The 20,417-nt window shown below is 44.8% G+C and overlaps 1 protein-coding gene across 2 annotated transcripts in view; it reads right to left on the reverse strand.

Moving 5' to 3' along the window:
- The window catches only part of HOMER2 (homer scaffold protein 2), a 511,148-nt gene that overhangs the window by 91,406 nt on the left and 399,325 nt on the right, over positions 1–20,417 (reverse strand). For both annotated transcript variants that reach the window (XM_085644272.1, XM_085644271.1), the window contains exon 8: positions 13,161–13,241. In XM_085644272.1, the coding sequence (XP_085500398.1) occupies positions 13,161–13,241 (81 nt within the window). The remainder of the gene's footprint in view (positions 1–13,160; positions 13,242–20,417) is intronic.

The raw sequence follows: 20,417 nt of genomic DNA on the forward strand, positions 1-20,417 counted from the left end.
GGGCAACTGTTGCTTCTTTAAAAGCTCTCGGAACACAACCCTGTGCTAGAGAATCATTAAGAAGTGCCAGGGCGGGTCCGGGGAAAATGGTAAAGACTTATTTTAAAATATGAGGCGGGCAACTGTCCGTAGGTGATCCCGACTTACTTTAGAAAGAAGGTCCAAAAAAGTCTGGCTGTCTATTGCTGAGAACTCTTCAAGATGGCAGGGATTTTCCAGCATTGAGGGTGAGCCCTCAGAAGCAGAGCAGTAAGGAATACTGGCTTTTATTTTAACGATTTTATCAATAAAGAACGAGTTGAGGGAGTTACAAAAGGCTGGACTGGGAATAGATTTTAATGTAACTATCAGGGTTGGATAATTTGTTCACAATGGCAAATATTTCTTTGGACCCATTAGTAGAGCTCATAATTTCTGAAGAGAAGTAGACAGCCTTAGCTGAGGAGATTGATTTTCAATTGGATCAAATGGCTCTCTTTTTTTTATCTAAAGAGTAGTTGGTTCTCCATTTCCTTTCGGATTAACGAAGTGCTAGTTTTTGACTTTGTTACTCAGAAGAAAACCATTTTTGTGCCTCATGGCGTCTTGCTGATTGAATTTTTCTTAGTGGGGCATACTCATTGCTGGCCACAGTGAGCCATGCTGTGAGATTTTTCTCACTCAAGTTACTTGACGTCTGGTGGGTAGGAACTGTATTTGCTAGGGTGGCACTAGAATCGCAAATAAAATGTGTGGCACTGGGCAGGGGAAGTCTACTTTTTGGGGCATGCTAGTAGCGCAAAATTAAATGGACGAAGCCTGCAAAATATCTCTTAGGTCTACAGCATGGCAGCGGGTGTGTCCAGTTAGATTATGGATGAACTAAGAGTGCAAAGTGGGTCAGAAGCTCTGGAGCTGAACTACCCTTTGTTTGTGCAGGGTATACTTGGTTCCACCTGTGCCCAGCCCCAAGCGGCACTCAAAAGCACTGTGGCACTGAAATAGTATGCATGATGTGCTCAAGAATAAAGACCCACTACACGGGCTTTTGCCTCTTAGTTAGTTTTTTCAATGGTTACCCAAACGAGCATCTCAGTCTTCCAGGCTTCTAGGGAAAGGCACAGGTTTCGCGGGGACACAATCTCGTCAGTATCGTTATGACGGTTCCGAGCGCGCGACGCCGCGTGGCAACGAGACACGTAAAGCTTATCTTGGCTATTCACCCCCTAGTGTGTGGGACACCTCACCGCACCCACGCAGCCTTATGTATCAAGATATAGGTAAGCTGTGAATGGAGTGCTGAGAGCCCCTTCGACGGCAGGCGTTGCTAAAAAATAAAAAAGATTTAAAGGCACCAAAAATGAATAAATACTGAGAATAAAAGAATACAAAAACCACAGCTATCTGTTGGAGCAGGAAAGAAAGAAGAAGTTGATCAGGGAACATTCGGGTATGAAAGAATAGACTGACTGTTGATTGGATGAATTTTTGTAGTTCCTTTCCTATTGCTTATTGGGAAGGGTAGGTTTTTCTATTAATGTTGAAGTCTGCTGGAATAAATAGCAAGCATTTACAATGCAATAGGTCTCGCAATGACATTATTTTGAGCTAATGGCATTGTAAATGACATTGTTTATTTATTTTTTTCCTTTCTAAAAAACATAGAAAATTCTCTAATGCAAAATGGCAATAGCAAAATTGTTTGTAAATGCGAAATCTATCGCATTTGTACTAGTGTGAGTTACCGGTATTGTAAATGGCACTTGTCCTTTCGCTAAGAGGAATGGTACACAAGCATTTGCAATGCAATAGGTTTTGTACTTGCGAGATTTTGAGCTATTGGCATTGTAGATGGCAATGTTTTGTATTTGTTTAAAAAACCTGCAATATAAAAGACATTGTCATTTACAATACTAATATGTTAAAGTTTCGAAAATGCGAGATCTATTGCTATGCCAATGCTTGTTTTCCAATGTTCAGGGGGACAGGACTGTATAATATTCGTTGTCTTATTGGTAGATGTACAGGATTTGTATACCTAGACGTGTGGCGTGCCAGGCGCCATCAAGAACTGTGGGCAGTGCATGCGTCATGGACAGATGATTAATAAACATCTGGCATAGCTATTGCACCGTTTCACTATTGCCTCAACATTGCACGTCCAGCACCACAGGCACCTGATGGCTTCCACGTGTGTCCCTCGAAGAACCAAGAAACCGGTGGGTTGTTTGTCTGTGTGTGCAGAGCTGTGTGCTGTGATTCAGGTCTGAAGTGGTGTGTGTGTGTGTGGGCAGAGCTGTGTGCAGCAGGGCAGAGGTGTTCTGACAGACCTGCCAGTGCCTCAGTACTGGAATAACAGATTGCCTTATGGTGGGATTAGAATAATCTGAGGGTTGGAGCATCAGCTGGTGACAATGATCACAACTAAGGTGCGTCTGCAGAGCCATGCACAGTGTTGGGTGCAGTGGGTGAACAATACAAATGATGCAGTTCAGGTCTGAGGTGCACTGACAGAGTGCATGTAAGGCTTGCTAGTAGAATAAAAGAAAAAGGTCTCATTTATGGAATGGGGTGCATTATCAGAGCTGCTTGTGCTTCCAGGTAAGACTGTGGTGCACTGGTGGAGTGGTGTACGGTGGATGGACAGTAGATGAACATTGTTGCTGCAGGTCAGGGCTCAGAAGCATCAAGGGAGCTGCTACTGCTGATCAGCAGCAAGAATAGCAGGCTCTCAGGAAAGTCACTGTACTGTGCAGTGGGTGAATGCCACTGACGTTGCAGGCCTTTGCTAAGGTGCACGTTCAGAGCGGCCGCTGTTGACCCCTGGTGAGGGAGGGAAGGGAAAGGGTGCTGCAGGTCAGGACTGAAGTACATCAGAGCATTTACCATTGCCTTACAATAAGTGGATACTGGTATGTAAATACCACGTCCAAACAGCTTACAAGGCCAAACATGCTTTCTGGGTGAACTGACTGCATTATTCATAGAGCACTTCATACCCCTGGCGAGACTGCGAAGCACTACGTTTCCTATCGAGTTCCAGGGTACCCTTCAAAACGCTTGACTCTTTCCTCATGCAAGTAAATCAATCCAGAAGTGAGTGATTTGTTTTTACACTTTCAGGCAGCAGTTCCGTGATAAATTAGCTTGACCTCAATTTTCATGTTATGGAAGGCAAATAATCAACCTCGCTCTACAGAAGAAAACCCATAAGCATATTTCTCCCCTAAAGTAGCAACGGTTCTATCCACAGGCTCAGAGAAACAAGAGTAGAGCAAGTTTAAAAACACAGCGTGTACTTTCTGAAAGTACACGCTGTGTTTTTTAACTTGCTCTAGTCTTGTTTGTAAAGCGCGGTGCCGGTAAGATTGTGGGCTTTTGTTTAAGTATTCATGTTAATCACAGCCCCATCACGAGCTGTGATTAACATGCAAACTTAAACAAAAGCCCACAATCTCTCTTGAAGCCGCACTTTACAAACAAAAGAGTAAAGCAAGTTTAAAAACACAGGGTGTACTTACACGCTGTGTTTTTAAACTTGCTCTACTCTTTTGTTTTGTAAAGCACGGTGTGGGCTTTTGTTTAAGTATTCATGTTAATCACAGCTCGTGAAAGTGCTGTGATTAACATGAATACTTAAACAAAAGCCAAAAATCTGCCCCGCAAGTGCCAACAGCTGCAAGACCCAAAGCCAGCCTTACCTGCACTCCCAAGTCCCGACTCTTCCTCCGGCACGCCACATCCAGGAAGTGACTGATTTGTGAGCCGCTCGCTTTTTTAAAGCAGCGGCGTGACTATCTTGCGAGATGTCCTGTGTGTGCGCGCGCTGCACATACGGCAGTGCGCGCTCATGTTAAGAGAGATGCGTGCACGCACCTTAATGGGAACAGTGCTACAATTAGGGCAGAGTTGCGGAAGGAATTGGAAAAGTTGCATGACCAGGACATTATAGAGCATCTAGAAAGCTCAGAGTGGTTGTCACCTACGGTTCTAGCAAAGAAACCCAATGGAAGTTTGAGAATGTGTGTTGATCTCAGGAATTTAAATGCTATAATCTGGGTGGATCACCACCCCTTGCCCAACATAATGGAAATGTGGTCATTAATTAAAGGTGCCAAGTGTTTTTATACCCTTGACATGATTTCGGCATGCCATCAAATAGTTCTGCATGAAGATTCTCGCCACCTAACATCATTTGCCACGCCTGAAGGAGCTATCTGTTTTTAAAGAATGCCCTTCGGACTTGCCTCTGCGGTTTTTCAACGGCTCATGGAAGTCTTGTTTAAAAATGCAGAGGGGGTCCTGTATTTTCAGGACAATGTGGTGGAATTTGGTGATAAAACTAATCTTGATCAGAGTCTGGCTTAGGTTTTGGGTGTTTTAGAACAGAAAGGTGTTACTCTTAGGCCTGACAAGTGTAGATTTATGGTAACCGAAGTTACTTACTTGGGCCACAAATTGCCAGGTGTGGAATGCAAAATAAGTAGTTAAGGAAATTGTGGAAGCACCTATTCCTCAGGGAAGAGATCAGTCAAGATCATTTATACAATTGATAGAATATTACTTCCGCATTATCAGATGTGCACAAAGAACACATACACTGTGACAATTATAAAAAAAAAATGAAAAGTTTGCGTGGAGTGATGTGTGAGCAAGAATTCATTGACATAAAAAGGAAATTGACAATTCTATTCCACTCAAGCTTTAACACTCAGGATTCCAGAGTCATTATTAGTGATGCAAGTCAAAATGGTTTGGGAGCGGTATTACTGCAAAGAAGAAATGAGAGAGAAAAGGTAGTTGTGTTTGCTAGTCATAGCCTTAAGGATGCTGAAGCATCATACTCTGCAGTGGAACATAAGGCCCTAGCTTGCTGCTGGGATGTGAACCATTTTATTCAGTATCTGTGGGGCCCAAAGTTTGTGGTAAGAGTTGACCATAAGCCTTTTATTGACATGTTTTCCACAAAAGCGGCTAGGATTACCAAATTGCAATATAGGATGCAAAAGTACCGTTACAGGATGGAGTATATTCCGGGGATTAACAACATAATTTTAGACTGTTTACCGAGGCTATCGGTAAATTCCAGTGAAGATGATCATGGAACTTTGGAAGATGTTGTCGTTAGTGTAGTAATGAGCATTACCTGAGTGCCATTTTGGAACCTGAAGGTTTAGATGCCTTGAAGGGAGACTCTGCTATATCAAAAGTTATGGAATATATCAATGAGGATTGGCCTAAAGACAAGCTTCATGATTAGCTTTTAGGAAGATTGAGTGAGTTGTCAGTTGTGGAAGGTTTACTGAGAAGGTTAGTGGTAACTGATACATTAAGGAGGACGGTGTTGGAACTAGCTCATGAGGGCCATATTGGTATGAGAGCAATGAAAAGAAGGGTAAGAGAATTCATTTGGTGGCCAGGTATGGACAAGGAAGTTGAACAGTACATAAGGGAATGCAGATTTTGTTTTGCAAGCATCAAGACACAAATCACTGTTCCAAGCCCTATTGTAGATGTCCCTGTTCCAGAAGATGCATGGTTGAAGCTTGCCGTGGACATAACTGGTCTAGTGGGTGTGAGCAATGTCACGTGAAATATGGTGTTGTGATAGTAGATTATCACTATGGATGGAGATAGCAATTGTGAATTGCATTATTTCTTCATTAATTGAGGATGCGATGAGAAAGTTATTTTTCGGTGAGGGGGTTCCTGATGAGATCATAACAGATAACGGTCCTCAACTAATTTCCCATGAAGTTTCCCCTTTTGTACTGCTGAAAGGACGATTACCGGGATCACAATTGAATAGATCATGGGTGACAAAAATGGTACCTTCAGAAGTTTTGCAGAAAGTGTGTGAGAAGAGTATAGAGGCTCAAAATAAGTATGCCAACTTTGGAGGCAATATGCAAAAGAAACAACTGATGGAAGGAATGCTGGACAATGCAAATATTCACCCCCAGTCACAAGGATCTTGGTTTAATACATCATTATTTTGCTCACCACACCACCCCAGTTTGGACCCAGCCATATGTAAATGTAGTGCATTTATATAGCGCTCCGCACCCCCCGAAAGGGTCTCTCAGGCGCTGTGCACATACCGCTGTGGATCCCTTCCTGGCCTTTCCCTGTGAAGTACCCACTCCTGGGCACCCCCAAGGTGAAGCCAGGCATCCTAGCGCTTTTGGGGCTGTTGTGGAGATTAAGCAAGCTACTGCCCAGAGTTGGAGAGTGGGACCCATGATTAGAATAGGCACTGAGGCGAGAATTATCGGGTCCGGGGAAATTGAGCCCAAGACCCGCCGAGGCGGGAATTGAACCCTGGTCCGGGCCAGACCTCTGCAGCAGGGTCTGCCGCTCTAACCATTGAGCCACACTTCTCTAAATCAGACTTGACTCTGTTTCTAATAGGAACTGTCTAGCCTGAACTGCCAAGCCAGGTCCTCCCTGGACCGGAAACACGCATTCTGGGACCTGTTTCAGAGCATCACCCTTCATCAGCCAGGCTAGCTTGAATCCAGTGGTGTAGTGAGCTCGGGACCCATGTCTGGGCATACCCTTCCCACCTAGGGTGACATATGCAAAAGAAACAATTGATGGACGGAATGCTGGACAGTGCAAATATTCACCCCCAGTCACAAAGATCTGGGTTTAATCCATCATTCTTTTGCTCACCACACCACCCCAGTTTGGACCCAGCCATATTCAAATCAGTCTTGACCCTGTTCCTTAAGGGAACAGTCCAGCCCCAACTGCCAAGCCTGTGATGCCCTGAAACCGGTCCCACTATGCTGGTTTCGGACCAGGGAGGACCTGGCTTGCTAGTTCCGGCTGAACTGTTCCCATAGGGAACAGGGTCACGACTGATTTGCATATGGCTGGGTCCAAACTGGGGTCGTGCGGTGAGCAAAAGAATGATGGATTAAACGCAGATCCTTGTGATGGGGGGGGTGAATGTTTGCATTATCCAGCATTCCGTTCATCAATTGTTTCTTTTGCATGTCATCTTTGGAGGCAAGGCACTTGATGTGGTTGAAGGAGATTATGTGGGAGTGAAAATTTCTTGTAAGGGGGAGAAAAGAGGCACCTGATTTTCATGACCAAAGAGGGTGGTTTGGTTCATACTGAATATTATTCAGTAATATTAGAGGATGGGAAATGTCGGAAAAAAAGTCAAGCAATCTGTTGTTTGCAGGAAATGTGATCCTGAGGCTTTTTGACAGAAACAGTTTTCGGATGTTGTATTAAGGAAGTTAAGCAGGAATACCAAATTTCCTGGAAGGTACAGGATTATGTTTTGTGCTAAGCAGATGTATAGGAATGTGCTGTACATCTGAAATATCCATTATTAGTAGTTAATTATGCGAACGATGTATTGCTTTATTTTATTGTGTACATAGTTACATAAGTATTGTTGCTATATGTATGGGGGAAGATGTGTTGGGTTTTCTTATCCGCATGCTGTCTAGTATGGAATTAATGTATGGTGATGGCATGGAATGTATGGGCTTGAACTTGCAAAAGTTGGAGTGAGTGATTGTGGTTGCTGCCTAGGTGCTGGTCGTGTACTTGAGTACGGGGAATAAATCTTACCTTTAGATTCATCGCATGTGTCTGCCTGGTATCTTTTCATGTCTGTTGGTTATTTAGGACACAGTTTTGCAGACAACAAAGTTGCTAATGTGACTGTGGTGGGCAGATGCAGTCTGCTTAAAAAAAGACTGTATAATCTCTCGTTATTGTCGCTTTTTGTGCACCTGTAGCCGTGGTACAAACGTAGAATGCAAAGAAGTTACCATTTTACATCGTTTTTTCACGTTCCGTGTTCAATTATCCTCAGAGATGAAAAAAAGCATTTCACTTGCTATTTTTTGCTTGCATGCTGTTCGGGCTTTTGTTTATTTGCATTTTCATACTTTCCTGTCATATCTCAGCCTTGTCCTCCCACACTACGTTCTATTGTCCGTGTTGCCCCCAGGTCATCCATCCACACACCCTCATGTTGCCCTCCCGTCCCCCACTCTCCCTCACACAGTGTTGCCTGCCAATCTGCACTTCCATAATAAACAGAAAAAGAGCACTACAACATGATTGTAGAAATGGGGATCTCTGGTTGGCAGGTTGGTACCCTATCCAAGTAGGCACCCTTCCTTCTAGTCAGTGTAAGGGGGATTACACTTCTAAAATAACCCCTACTCACCACCTTGATAGCTTGGCACGAGCAGTCAAGCTTATCTCAGAGGCAATGTGTAAAGCATTTGCACATCACACAGTAAAACAGTGAAAACTACAAAAGGACACCACACCAGTTGCAGAAAAATAGGCAATATTTATCCGTGTTTAGCAAGACCAAAATGATAAAAATCTAACATACAGGAATTAAAATATAAATATTGCAAAAATAGACTACAATACAGTTTCTTGAAGTCAAAAGCTCCGTCCGGGGCTATTACGGTGTTGTGAACAAACAAATCCAACAGTTCAGCCGACCGCAGCGTCCGCACCAAAAAGGAGTTGTCATCGGCTCTGGAGGTCAGTGCAGAAGTCGTCGGGCCCTTGAAGTCACACGCGTTGCAGATCGAACTCTGTGAGGTTGAAATAATGAGCGGCTGCAGGAATCGGGCTGCAGTGCCCAGTAGAGCAGTGCAGCGTGTGGTGCCCGCAGGTCGAGGTGCAGGCAGGGGCTCGGTGACTGCATCCTGAGGTGTCATTGAGACCAGGGCTCTGGTGCAAAGTGGGGCGATGCTCGTTGCAGTGCTGACAGGTCACTGTGCAAGCAGCGTCGTCATTGCTTAAGTGCTGTCATCGGTAGACGATCTGGAGTTGATGGTGCTGGTGTCGATGGGCCAAGGCTGTGGTGCGGGACTGGGCAGTGCATTGAGTAACTTACGAGTGGTACCACGGTGCAGGTAGCGGCGATGTTGGCTTGGAGCATTGTCATCGGGGATTCCAAGGTGGCGATGTGAAGCAAAGCAGTGCTAAGTCACGCAGCTAGCGCCTTGAGGCCCTCACAGGTGGGTAGCAGCACTTTACAAACCCCTGATTGATTGCAGTGCAGTGCCCTCAGGTCATAGTGCAGGCAACCGCTCAGTGGCGGCATCTTGTGGTGGCGTTAGTGAGACAAGGGCTTGCATTGTGAAACGGGGCAGTTCTCTCTGTGGTGCCTTCAGGTCACAGAGCTGGCAGCAGTTTCTTCTGTTGCAGCACAACACACACAGTTCCCAGTAATGTTGGCAGAAGAAGATGAAGTATTTGATGTTCCTGAGACTTCTAACAGGAGGCAAGCTCTACTTGAAGCCCTTGGAGATACTCAAGAAATAAGTTGCAAAAGTTCAGTCCAGTCCTTTCACTTCCCAAGCCAGAAGCAGCAAATGCAGGCCAATCCAACAAAGCAGCAGACAGCAAAGGGCCAGTACTCCTCCTGACAACTCTTCCTATTGGCAGGATCCTTAGGTCAAAATAGTTCTTACGTTCTGGGGTCAGGGCCCCAATATTTATATTAGTTTCCTCTTTGAAGTCAAATGCATAAAGTCCTTCTTGCGCAGTAAAAACCAGTTCTGGCCTACCTGGTCTAGCCTCACTACAGGAGGTGGAGACAGCGTTGTGCAGAGCAGCCACAGCCTATTCAGTTGTCAGTGACGACTCCTCCCACCACTCTATCCCAGGACGGCCCATCAGCATATAAAGGGCACACTTCAGCTCTTTGTGTGAGTGTTTGGAGTGAATGCACAAACAGCCCCTGTCAGTCTTAAGTCAGACTGGGAATCCACAAGCAAGAAGAGGCACAGAGGATGGTTAAGCAAGAAAATACCCACATTCAAAAAGTGGCATTTTCAAACACACACTTTAAAAATCACCTTTACTAAACTTCAATTCTCTATCTTTTCCTAATTAGAATTTACGCTTAAAAAATGTTACAAGGCAGCTCCAATGATCACCTATGGGAAAAACAGCCTTCCACAATGAAAAATGAAATTGGCTGTATTTCACTATCAGGACATGTAAAACATGTAAATGACACCAGTACATGTCCTACCTTTCACATACACTGCACCCTGCCCACAGGGGTACCTTGGGCCTATCTTAGGGGTGACTTGTATGTAAGAAAAGGGAAGTTTAGGGCATGGCAAATGGGTGCACTTGCCAGGTCGACATGGCAGTCAAAACTGCGTGCAGACACTGCATTCTGGTCTGAGACACCTTTTGAAAGGCTACTTGTGTGGGGTGGAGTGGGGGGGTTCACAATCAGTGCTGCAGGCCCAATAGCATTTGAATTACAGGTCCTGGGCACACACAGTGCACTGTACTATGGACTTACTAGTAAATCAAATATGTATATCATGGAAAACCAATCATACCAATTTACAGTACGAGCACTTGCACTTTAGGCCTGAATAGCAGTGAAAAAGTGTGCAGAGACATTAAATCAGCAAACAAAAGTCCAGTATACCGTAAAAAAAATATATATATAGGAGGTCAGAAAGCAAAAAGACAGAGGGAGCACCCCAAAAGATGACAGGTCTAACACATTGCCAGTGCTGGCAGTGTCATAGCACTTTTTCCTGTCCTCTTCCTGCCCAAATGCCTTCTTTTCCTCTGTGGCATTTGCTTTGTCGTTATCCAAGTGGGGATATGATCATGGGCATAATGGAAGCAGTTTATCTTTACAGGCCCCAGAAGTTGGACTGCGACTGATAAGCTCTAACAAGCGTCCCCCGATATTTTAAAGAACGACATCCAATATTACCCTTGTTTCACATGCTTCCTTGGTGCAATGTATTTCTTGTTTACAGTGTCACTAAATGTGTCCTTAGAATTTTTCCTTGATTAGATCATGTGTCCCCATTTACTTTCAAGAAGTTTTAATATCACATTCTAGGGGCAAGATGGTCAGAGCGATTTTTGGGATTAATACAAAACGAGCAGTATTTTCCTTTGTAGGGGTTTTCGTATATTGACCTGTTAGTGTATGCAGATTGTTAATGCGATCTGTATTTCTTTGTTACGGAAGCAACCCCCTTTGATGTCTTTGTTAAGACGTTCTGCATGAGGAATGCCTATGCTTCAAGTTTAAGAATGTATGGTTCATGGTTGAGACTTGGGTGGGGCATGCGGTGGAATTTAATGCATTTCTTGTGTTTGGACATCGCCTTGAGCATGAACTTAGTACTTGCCTTCGTACACTGCTCACATTGTTGGAGCTATATTTTTATTTTTCTACAAGCATGCCATAGGCGTACTTGTGTTTTTAGGCCATCTCCCCTATTCGTGTTGCTTCTTTTCCCTTTCAGTACCCTCTCTATCCACCCCTTTTGGCATTGTATAGCTCTTCAATCCCTGGCGGCACTGGACCCAGCATAATGTGTTGCATGGCTACACACCTATAATGTCCAAAAAGCAGGGGTGGGCGGAATTTGCGAAATTCACTTTCGCAAATTATCGCGAAAATCTCCGCAAACACGCGGAAATATCTCAAAGATGCGGAAGTTTTTTTCCCGCCCGTTCGCAGTATTTTCTGCGTGGTCGCGGCTCGCCAACTTACCCATGTGGTTGCTCGTGGGCGTGGCCATCTTGTTGTCACTTGTCTCACGGTGCATGATCGCGAGAAGAAAGACGTGATTGCGCGACGAATGACGTTACTGCGGGCGCGAACTGTCGCGAGACAGCGCAAATGGCTACCAACAATCCAACATCTCGTAGAGAACACGACCGGATCGGGAAAACTTGTCGGCGAACGCGGGGATTCAGGTAAGCCGATCGTGCGCACGCGAGAATGTATTATTTTATAGCGCGAGCAAGCAAAAAATTTCTGGTAAAATGCGGATTGCGGAAATTTTGACATTTTCGCGCTCTCCGCGGAACGCGAAAATGTCAAATTATCGCAATTTCCGCAAGCAGAACGGAATTTTAGCCCAGGGCTACCAAAAAGCTAGACCCATTGGCTATGCCAATGCTTGTTGAAACTTGTGGCCCGTATTCTGTGAGCGATTGCTCCCTTGTTGAAACAGCTACAAGGTTAAGTTCCTCTGAAAATCTTAACTGAAAGTTAATGTCATGTTGGGAGGCATCAACATTTAATGAAAACTGAATTGCACGGTTTACATGTCATTACTTAATTGAAAATTGGGCAGTATTTTACTGTTAATTTAAGACTGAAAGACGGAATAAATTATGAATAGACTAGACCTCCCACAATGCTATGGGCCTTACTGATTGCAATCTTACTGAAGGCCCCCACCTGTAAAAATGCTCTGTGCTGCTTTATTTGAGCGCTATTTCAATCTATGCCTGTCTAAAAAAAATTTGCACAGTTCAACACTAATGGTGGAAATAATTCAACCAGCAAAAATCAGAAAAAGAGCTATTACTAAGAAAAGGAAAATAATTCACAAGAGGACATTAGGGAGGTGCAAGTGAATACCGGGAAGGTTAAGGGTGACTGGCAGGCTCAGATGTGTGGCTTCTAAATTAAACCTATATGCATGAAAAAAAGTCAATACGGCGCTTAAGAGCCGCTGTAACGTAGTGACCTGCGACTGTAATCTTAAAAACATCTTCAACGTTGGCCAACTGTGGCCGAAAGTAAAACTCGTCTCGAGTGTAAAGCAATACTCTCAGCTCTGTAAACCGAGCTTGCAAGCTGCTAGCTGCCACTTGTAATACGATGCACAAGAAAGAGTCTGCTTACAAACCAACAAAAAGGCAGATATTTCTGCAGGCCCTGGCCGTCTAACGCTCCAAGTGAAGTCACATCTGCGCTGCTACAGGTCACGTGTACGGCTAAAAGCGGCAGTGTCAGCATTAACTGAGTACTAACTACTTCTGTATACGACGACGACATGTAGCACATTCAAAACAGTCAATGGATATTTAAAACAAATAAATGACGCTTCATTGCTCCCACCTACCATTCGAGTTACCTCATTGTTCGTATGTTAGTTACGATAACATTAAATTCAACACCTAGATCATAATATCTAATAGAAGCTCTTTCTTACATACGCATTGCTGTCTTGAGCCGTGCCTGTGCCTCCTTCCCTAAAGGGTGGTTCCAATTAAGCTTTCAAGGGCAAGGCTGGTAACCGGTTTGGTTTACTGTGGGCATTGAAAGCCCGGCATGCAATGCATTGTGGGAACCCGCATTATTGGCGCGTGTGTGGTTTCTATTAATGGAACAGTACCTCGAGTTTTTCAGTCACAGCTTCACATTCCGACATCAACTGGGGTATAATTTCGCCCTGCTTCCGGAGATCCTCCAGTTCCTGCATGAAAGAATACAAGAACAAAAACATCTCAGCATAACCAACCTCAGCAGCAGCCTGTCCCAGCACTCAGGCGTGGACTCCAACAGTTTACAGGAAATGCCCCTTTTCAACTGCAACATTTAATGCGCAATCAGACATTAGCAAAGACCAATACAGCCGCCACAGTGGTCACACTTTACTTCCTACTAAATGAAAATATACATACTAATGTATCAGCAAGCTTTTTGTTTCGGAATAGTGGGACACCTGGAGATCTATGGCCATGTGTATTGTAAGAGATGCATTATGGGCGCTCTGGAATTCTGATATGAACGCGTGACCATATCCACCTCCATTCACAGCCAGCATCAGATCGCTTTCATTGCCCATGAGCGCCAACAAGGTGCAGGATTCTCCCACATGACTATTGAGGATTCATCTCTCCTATAGGCTGCTTTACATCTTTCAATGGAAGCCAGGTTTGAATAGTAAAGTTGGGTAATGGCTACAACCGCAACAACCATCTGCCCCTTTTTATTTATGGCCTCCAGCCCTGGGGTGTTATTTATCCCTGAAAACCAGTGCATATCACGGTTCCTTTCATAGATATTTTTGTTGGTAATTTTTATTCGCAGGCTTGGAGAATTCAGCTGCCAAATGGTCACAGCCAAGGAAATCGGTGAAACTCATTCAATTAGTACTTGAAATATGTGGTGATTCACAGCCCATTCCCCTCTCACTGCCACAAAGTTCAATTGAATGATAGTTTGTTTAGGCCAACATGCTCTTTACCACAATGTATTATAATATATCACACATTCTCTCTATAACAACTTAAGTACAACAGCCATATTTTTTCTTAATTGATTTAAGAAAGGGGTAAGATGAACTGAAATGTCTTTGGTCTCCATTCTCTATTGCTGTTTTCCTAGCTAAGGTTTTGTGTTGTAAAATATCACCCACAAGTATACTTTCCTAGATGTGGATAGCGAAGGAGTGTACATGAATTATACACGGAGTTCATGTTACACATGCGCTCTCTTTAACCCATTAGCAGGAGGTCCATAATTTGCCAAATGGTCAGGGATGACCACCAGTTAGAGTTATTACTACATGGTAAAAATTGTAGTAGATCAATTAAAGTAAAAACAAAAAAGCCCCATCAAACTTACATCTCACTCCATCATTTGATACCCACTACTTGTTGTGCATAGATCAGAGGCCCTCACTTAAAATACTGTTTCATAGCATTTGCACTTACATTAGCAACAATGGGCATTATTGTAAATCTAGCTCCAATTAGCATTTACTTTTTTTTAGGATACCTTTTTCCCCTCTGTCTTTAAGCTCTTGCCAGCATGACCTAGGTATTTTATTTGAATTGCCACAGGTCAGAGACCATAAGAACTTCAGCTGTCTAGCCATGGCTCGTCCCCCCTTATTTCCAACAGACCTTACATGTCCTCCCATTGCCTAACTGACCTGGGATGTTGTGTTTCCCGAAGCGGGTTCGATGACAATATTTGGAAGAATGTGCTTCCTAAGTAACTGTATTTGTCATCCTCATGCCTTCTTCCATCGAGCCCTTATGAGGGTGGACTAGAGGCCAATCGATGATTTCTGGTGAGATGCAGGCCCCTCCACATGTGAGGCTCTCTACCTCTCCCTGCCCGCTCTCACTGCGGCCGAACTTGTCTCTTTTCCAGGCCAGGCTGAACTGTTCCCTTCCCAATCTGCATAATTCAGTTCCAGCCGCTGAATGCAAGAGGGAGAGGTACCTATGCAAGGGTTGATGGCAGTAGGCTGCTTGCATCCAAAATACAATTAATGAGGGATTCAGATGAAGTAGGGTACACGTGACAGGGTGGGGGGGTTACACTGAGGCGGACCGCTTCGAGGTACCGCGCGAGCACGTAGAGTGTGTATACGTGCCGGGAGAGCACACTGTTCCACCTCGGCTCTGCTCTTCTAGCGATGCGGACAGGGCTCTTATGAGAATGTTTGCCAACAATTTTAATTAAAAAAAAGTCTCTTGCTGCAAGCCTGTGGGTGATTTTTTTTCAGAACAATCCGTTTAAAAAGAAGGAGCACACTGGGTCGCGGCTCTTGTTTTGGAGAGTCCACTTTACAATGTTGGCAGATTTCAAGCAATACAACGTTCAACCTTTTTATCCACAATTGGCTATTTTCAATGAGAAAATATGATTGCTATACTGTCTTAAAACTAGAAGTATGTATCACAATAGTAAATATACAGTGGGGATGCACAATGCAAAGAGCAGTACTGTATCAAAAACTGCAGTTTTTAGACATCTACTATTCATCTTGCCAGCCTAGTATGGGAAAGTAAATGATGCTATATTACAATTCGTAAACAACCAGCTGGCAGACAGAGCCTGAATAGAGCACAAAAAAGGCCTGAATAGTTATGAAACCATTCACCCCCCCTTTCCCCAGTTGATGATATTTAATAGGAGTGGTTCGCTTCACAAATTAACAAAATTGATCTATTTCTACATCTGCAGTCTATTGCTGCAACTTCCTCTATACCTATTGCTCAGTACAAATCCGTTTAATACTTTGTTTCACATTTCTGTTTCCAGGTGTCAGTTTAATATGCGTCGACAAAAAGACAGTCAAGCCAATAAATTGCATCTTTAAAAAGCTATTTTTAATTTACTGTTTTAAAATGGTTGTCTGCCATGGTGAAATAGTAAAATAAAAATATTCCATTTCCATTGATAACTTTGTCGATCATAAAAGTACAATAAAAACACATATAAGATCAACAATTAAATATAAAAAACATACAAGTTAGAAAAAAACAAAGTTTAAACTTTGTACTATTGGGTCAAAATCACTTTGTGCAAACCATTATACCAGTCCCATAGTTCAACTGTACAAGTAAACCTATATGATTACATAAAGTTACGCAAGGAGGACAGAAGTTGTGTACAGTCGGAGCTTCTTGTACCAGTTTTGCAATAAAGTGTACTCTCTTCTTCCACACCACAGTTACACCCCAATGGACACCGTTTTACACCCAAATGGCAAGTGAGAAATAGCATGGACCAATGGGTAATAAAGCGCAAGTTATTCATTAGGCTCCTCGATAGATGTCTAACATACCCAACGCAGTAAAGTACCATTATAGCTAAAACATAACCATTAACATATTTAAAATCCTTGGTTAAAATACAATCACAAAGTCGGGGTAAATACAAGAGGAATACATAAAGGCTATCTGCATGGGCTTGCGAGAGGATTTGGAACAGTATAAGAGCTGCCTGTGCCTATCCCTCCCACATGGATTTACATAGAATTGTGACAACTCCTATTCACTTGCATGGATACCATATCAGGCAAACACAAGGTATTTCAATACAGCAAAATCCACCATCCTGGAACCGTCGGTCCTTAAAATCCTGAGAGCCTCCAGGTGCCTCCAAATACCCAACCTTATACAGAGGGTGTTGAAAATGGGATTTCTGGTTGGCTAGGGCATGCGCCTAAGCCAGGCAGAAACCACCACTCTAGTCAGGGAAAGGGAGTTACACACCGAAGATAACCCCTGCTCACCCCCTTGGTAGCTTGGCACGAGCAGGCAGCCTTATCCTTGAGGCAATTTGTAAAGCGTTTGCACACACAGCAGCGACACACTAGGCGCACCACAAAAGAAACTCCACACAAGGTAATATAACAATAGCCTTTGTATTACTCATAAAACACATAAGAGCATAATCACATATATACACTGTGCCACCTGGCACTAAGTATGACTTTACAGGAGATTATATACACAGTATAGGGCCAACCGGGCGACCGTCATAACAGAACACATTATGCATGAACATCATCAGCAGGGCACCCTATCAAACTTTTGCAGCAGGGCACCCATTAGAGAATCACCATAGTGATGCATAGAGTACCCCCCTGGGCACTGTACCCCCAAAGCCTAATCCCCTCAGGGCATAACATAGGCACATTAGGCAACTTCCCGTAACTGGCAAAGTATTCTTACATCAGGGCACCACCTATGCTCATTGGCCAACTTCCAGTACTCGCAGGCACAGAAATATGTGTACCTCAGGGCCCAACGAAGCCCATTGCCCGTGGTACAATGGTTCTCCCCACATATAGCGTGGAGCACCGAGACCTCTGACCGAGGTCCCGCTCCGACCTCACACTCCGGTCCAGTGTAGCTCTTCCTTGGCGACACCTACCAAGCCGGGTCACCTACTGGGCTTGCCCGGGAATGCAGAGAAAGAAAAAATGCCCCCACCAGCCGGTATGGGTGGTACTGCCCGTGATCCTACAGTGGAGTGGCTCACTGTTACCAATGGCAGGGCCCTTCACCACCGTGGCCCGTGTCTAAGCGACCAGAGGCTCAGCCCCACTCACCACTTCTAGGGGGACTGAGCAAGATAGGGTGCATCCATCCGCTGCAGTTGGCAACTTGGGCGCCACCTCTGTCCTCTGGCTGCTGCTGCGGTGGCCCTCGGGAAACCGAGCGAGGTCTCGGCTGGCTTCCAGAGGGGGAGGCAACCCTGCTTCGCTCCTGCCTGGATTCTGATGAGTTGCTGGGCAACACTGGGGTGCACCCTCCGGCCACGCCTCTACCAGCTGATTCTTCCTGCTTGGAGGAATCAATAGCCAGAGGGGCTCCCGCTCTCCTGCCAGTCCCGTCCTCAACCAGGTTTTGCTTGCCTGACGTCCGGCCTCTAGAGGGCCGTCTTCCGGAGGAGCGATGTCCCCGTCAGCTTGCTCTTTTCCTCCTTTGTGTAAGCCCCGCCCAGAACCAGGCCTTCGATCCTACCTGACTTCTGGCCATACATGGGGTTACTTCTTCACGGCACGATGGCGCCCGTTCTGAGAAAGGTGTGAGCCCACTCCTCTGGCTCTGGTTAATGCAAGGAAAGGTGCCCACACCTTCTCTCATGGTGGGCAGACAGCGCAGCAGGGCATCATGCCGCAGAAGCACTCCACACGCTTCACTGAGGCACAAACCCACCCCGGGGCCCAAGCACTCGAGGCACAAGAATCCTGTAGCACCGCAAGCTCAAGGCTACAGGACAATGTAAGAAAATACAGCGCTCAGCCGGTCTCCCTCTTTAAGCCACAACCAGGGAGCAGGCAGCACTTTTCTCCAGGACCTTGCCAAGGTTAGGGCTGGCACAGGCAGGCCAGCACACTTGGTCTCCTCTGCAGAACAGCAGTCCCTTCAGCTGCCAAGGAGGGCAGCAGGTCAGTCCCCCAGTGGCGGTTCCTCCTGGCACACTGCAGTCCACTCAGTGTGCTCTCCCAAGTTCCAGGAGTTCCAAGTAAGCACCCACAGCACATTTCATGGGGTCACAGTCCCAATCCTTACACCACTCATGTCTTTGTTCCCCCCTTTGCACAGGGCTCTGTGCCCGGTCCAAACCACTTCTGGGGGGCACTTACATATTTCCTTACATGTGCACAACACCCTCCTTTGCCAGTGTAGGTCCTGGCCCCAGACACACCACAGGGGGGCGGAGCCAGCATTGTGGAAAGCAGGCACAGTCCTATTTAGTCCCAGGTGCTACTCCTCCTACCACTCCAAATAAAGATCGGCCTATTCATCCTAGCGCTGACTCAGCCAACCCCTCTGGAGCCACTGCACCTCCCCAGCCACTGTCATCCAGAGCCAGACATGCAATAATTACCACTGAAATATATTAGGGAATCCCTAATTCATTCCTATGAGAGGGCAGCCTCACAGTAGTGAGAAACCAAATAAGCTGTTTGTCACTACCAGGACATGCCACACAGTCAAGGCACATGTACTACGTGCTCAGTCAAAACCAGTTCTGTCCTCCTTGGTGCAGCTTCCTGGCAGGAGGTGGAGATAGCATTGTGTAAGGCAGACTAGGCCCATTCAGAAGAAAGGAAATCTCCTTTGCCTACTCTAAATGCAGTCCAGGTCTATTCATCCCAGCCCTAACTCATCCAGACTCTCTGGAGCCACTGCACCTCCCAAGCCCCTGTCAATCCAAAGCCACGCAGTCAATACATATCCTAGCAGAGGCACACTGGATGGCTGAGCAAGAAAACACTTACTTTCTAAAATTGGTATTTTCAAACACAGAAGGTAGAAATCACCCTCACTAAAAGATGAATTTTAACATTCTGAGTTCAGGCACACTAAACTGTATTTTCCTGCCTTGTTCCCAGGGGTAGTTATGTTTACAAGATGTTATATGCAAACTCCCCATTCTATCCTATAGGAACAGGTAGCCTTGTAATAGTGAAATACTGCCAATTTTGTTTTTCACAATCAGGACATGCCACACATACCAGGGAATGTCCTACCTTTCACATACACTGCACCCTGCCCACAGGGGTACCTTGGGCCTACCTTAGGGGTGACTAACATGTAAGAAAAGGGAAGGTTAGTGGGTGCACTTGCCAAGTCAACATGGCAGTACCAGACTGCACACTGGCTCTGTAATGGCAGGCCTGAATTACATTTACAGGCTGCTTATGTGGGTGACACAATCAGTGCTGCAGCCCACTAGCAGCATTTGATTTACAGGCGCTGGGCACACACAGTGCACTGTACTAGGGACTGACTAGTAAATCAGATATGCCAATCATGGAAACACCAATCCATAACAATTTACAAAGGGAGCACTCGCACTTTGGCACTAAACAGCAGTGGCAAAATGCCCAAAGCATCTAGACTAGATAAACGTAGTCCAACACAAAGCAACTACACAGAAGGCAATGGCAAAAATACAGTGGAACCCATGCCAATGATGCCAGGTCTAACAGCAATTCTCTATTAATCTTAGTTTATTGCAATTTTTGGCTATAAGTCAATGGAAGCAGTCTGAGAAATCCACGCTGCCTAATACATTTTTTAAAGAAATGATGGATGTGTTATGCAAGTGAAAAAAGCAAAAATCAAGAATATTTCTGAAAATATAGGCTATGTATGTGTGATTGTTGTGTTCGTCTGAACACGTTTTTCACTGTGCGTGCAATTGTACCAATGGGCCATGCAACGCATTATTACTTAGTCCTACATTATTCCCTAAAGGCAAGAAATTCATTGTATCTCGAACTAGTTTAAACTAGCTATCGAACATCAAAGATTCGACATTATGAAGACCCATGCATAGTTTATTATGTATTGTGCAGAAAAATAACAAGTTGTCAGTATTTGCATAT

Source organism: Triturus cristatus, chromosome 3_1, assembly GCF_964204655.1.
Source record: "Triturus cristatus chromosome 3_1, aTriCri1.1, whole genome shotgun sequence".
In the NCBI taxonomy this organism is placed as follows: Eukaryota; Metazoa; Chordata; class Amphibia; order Caudata; family Salamandridae; genus Triturus; species Triturus cristatus.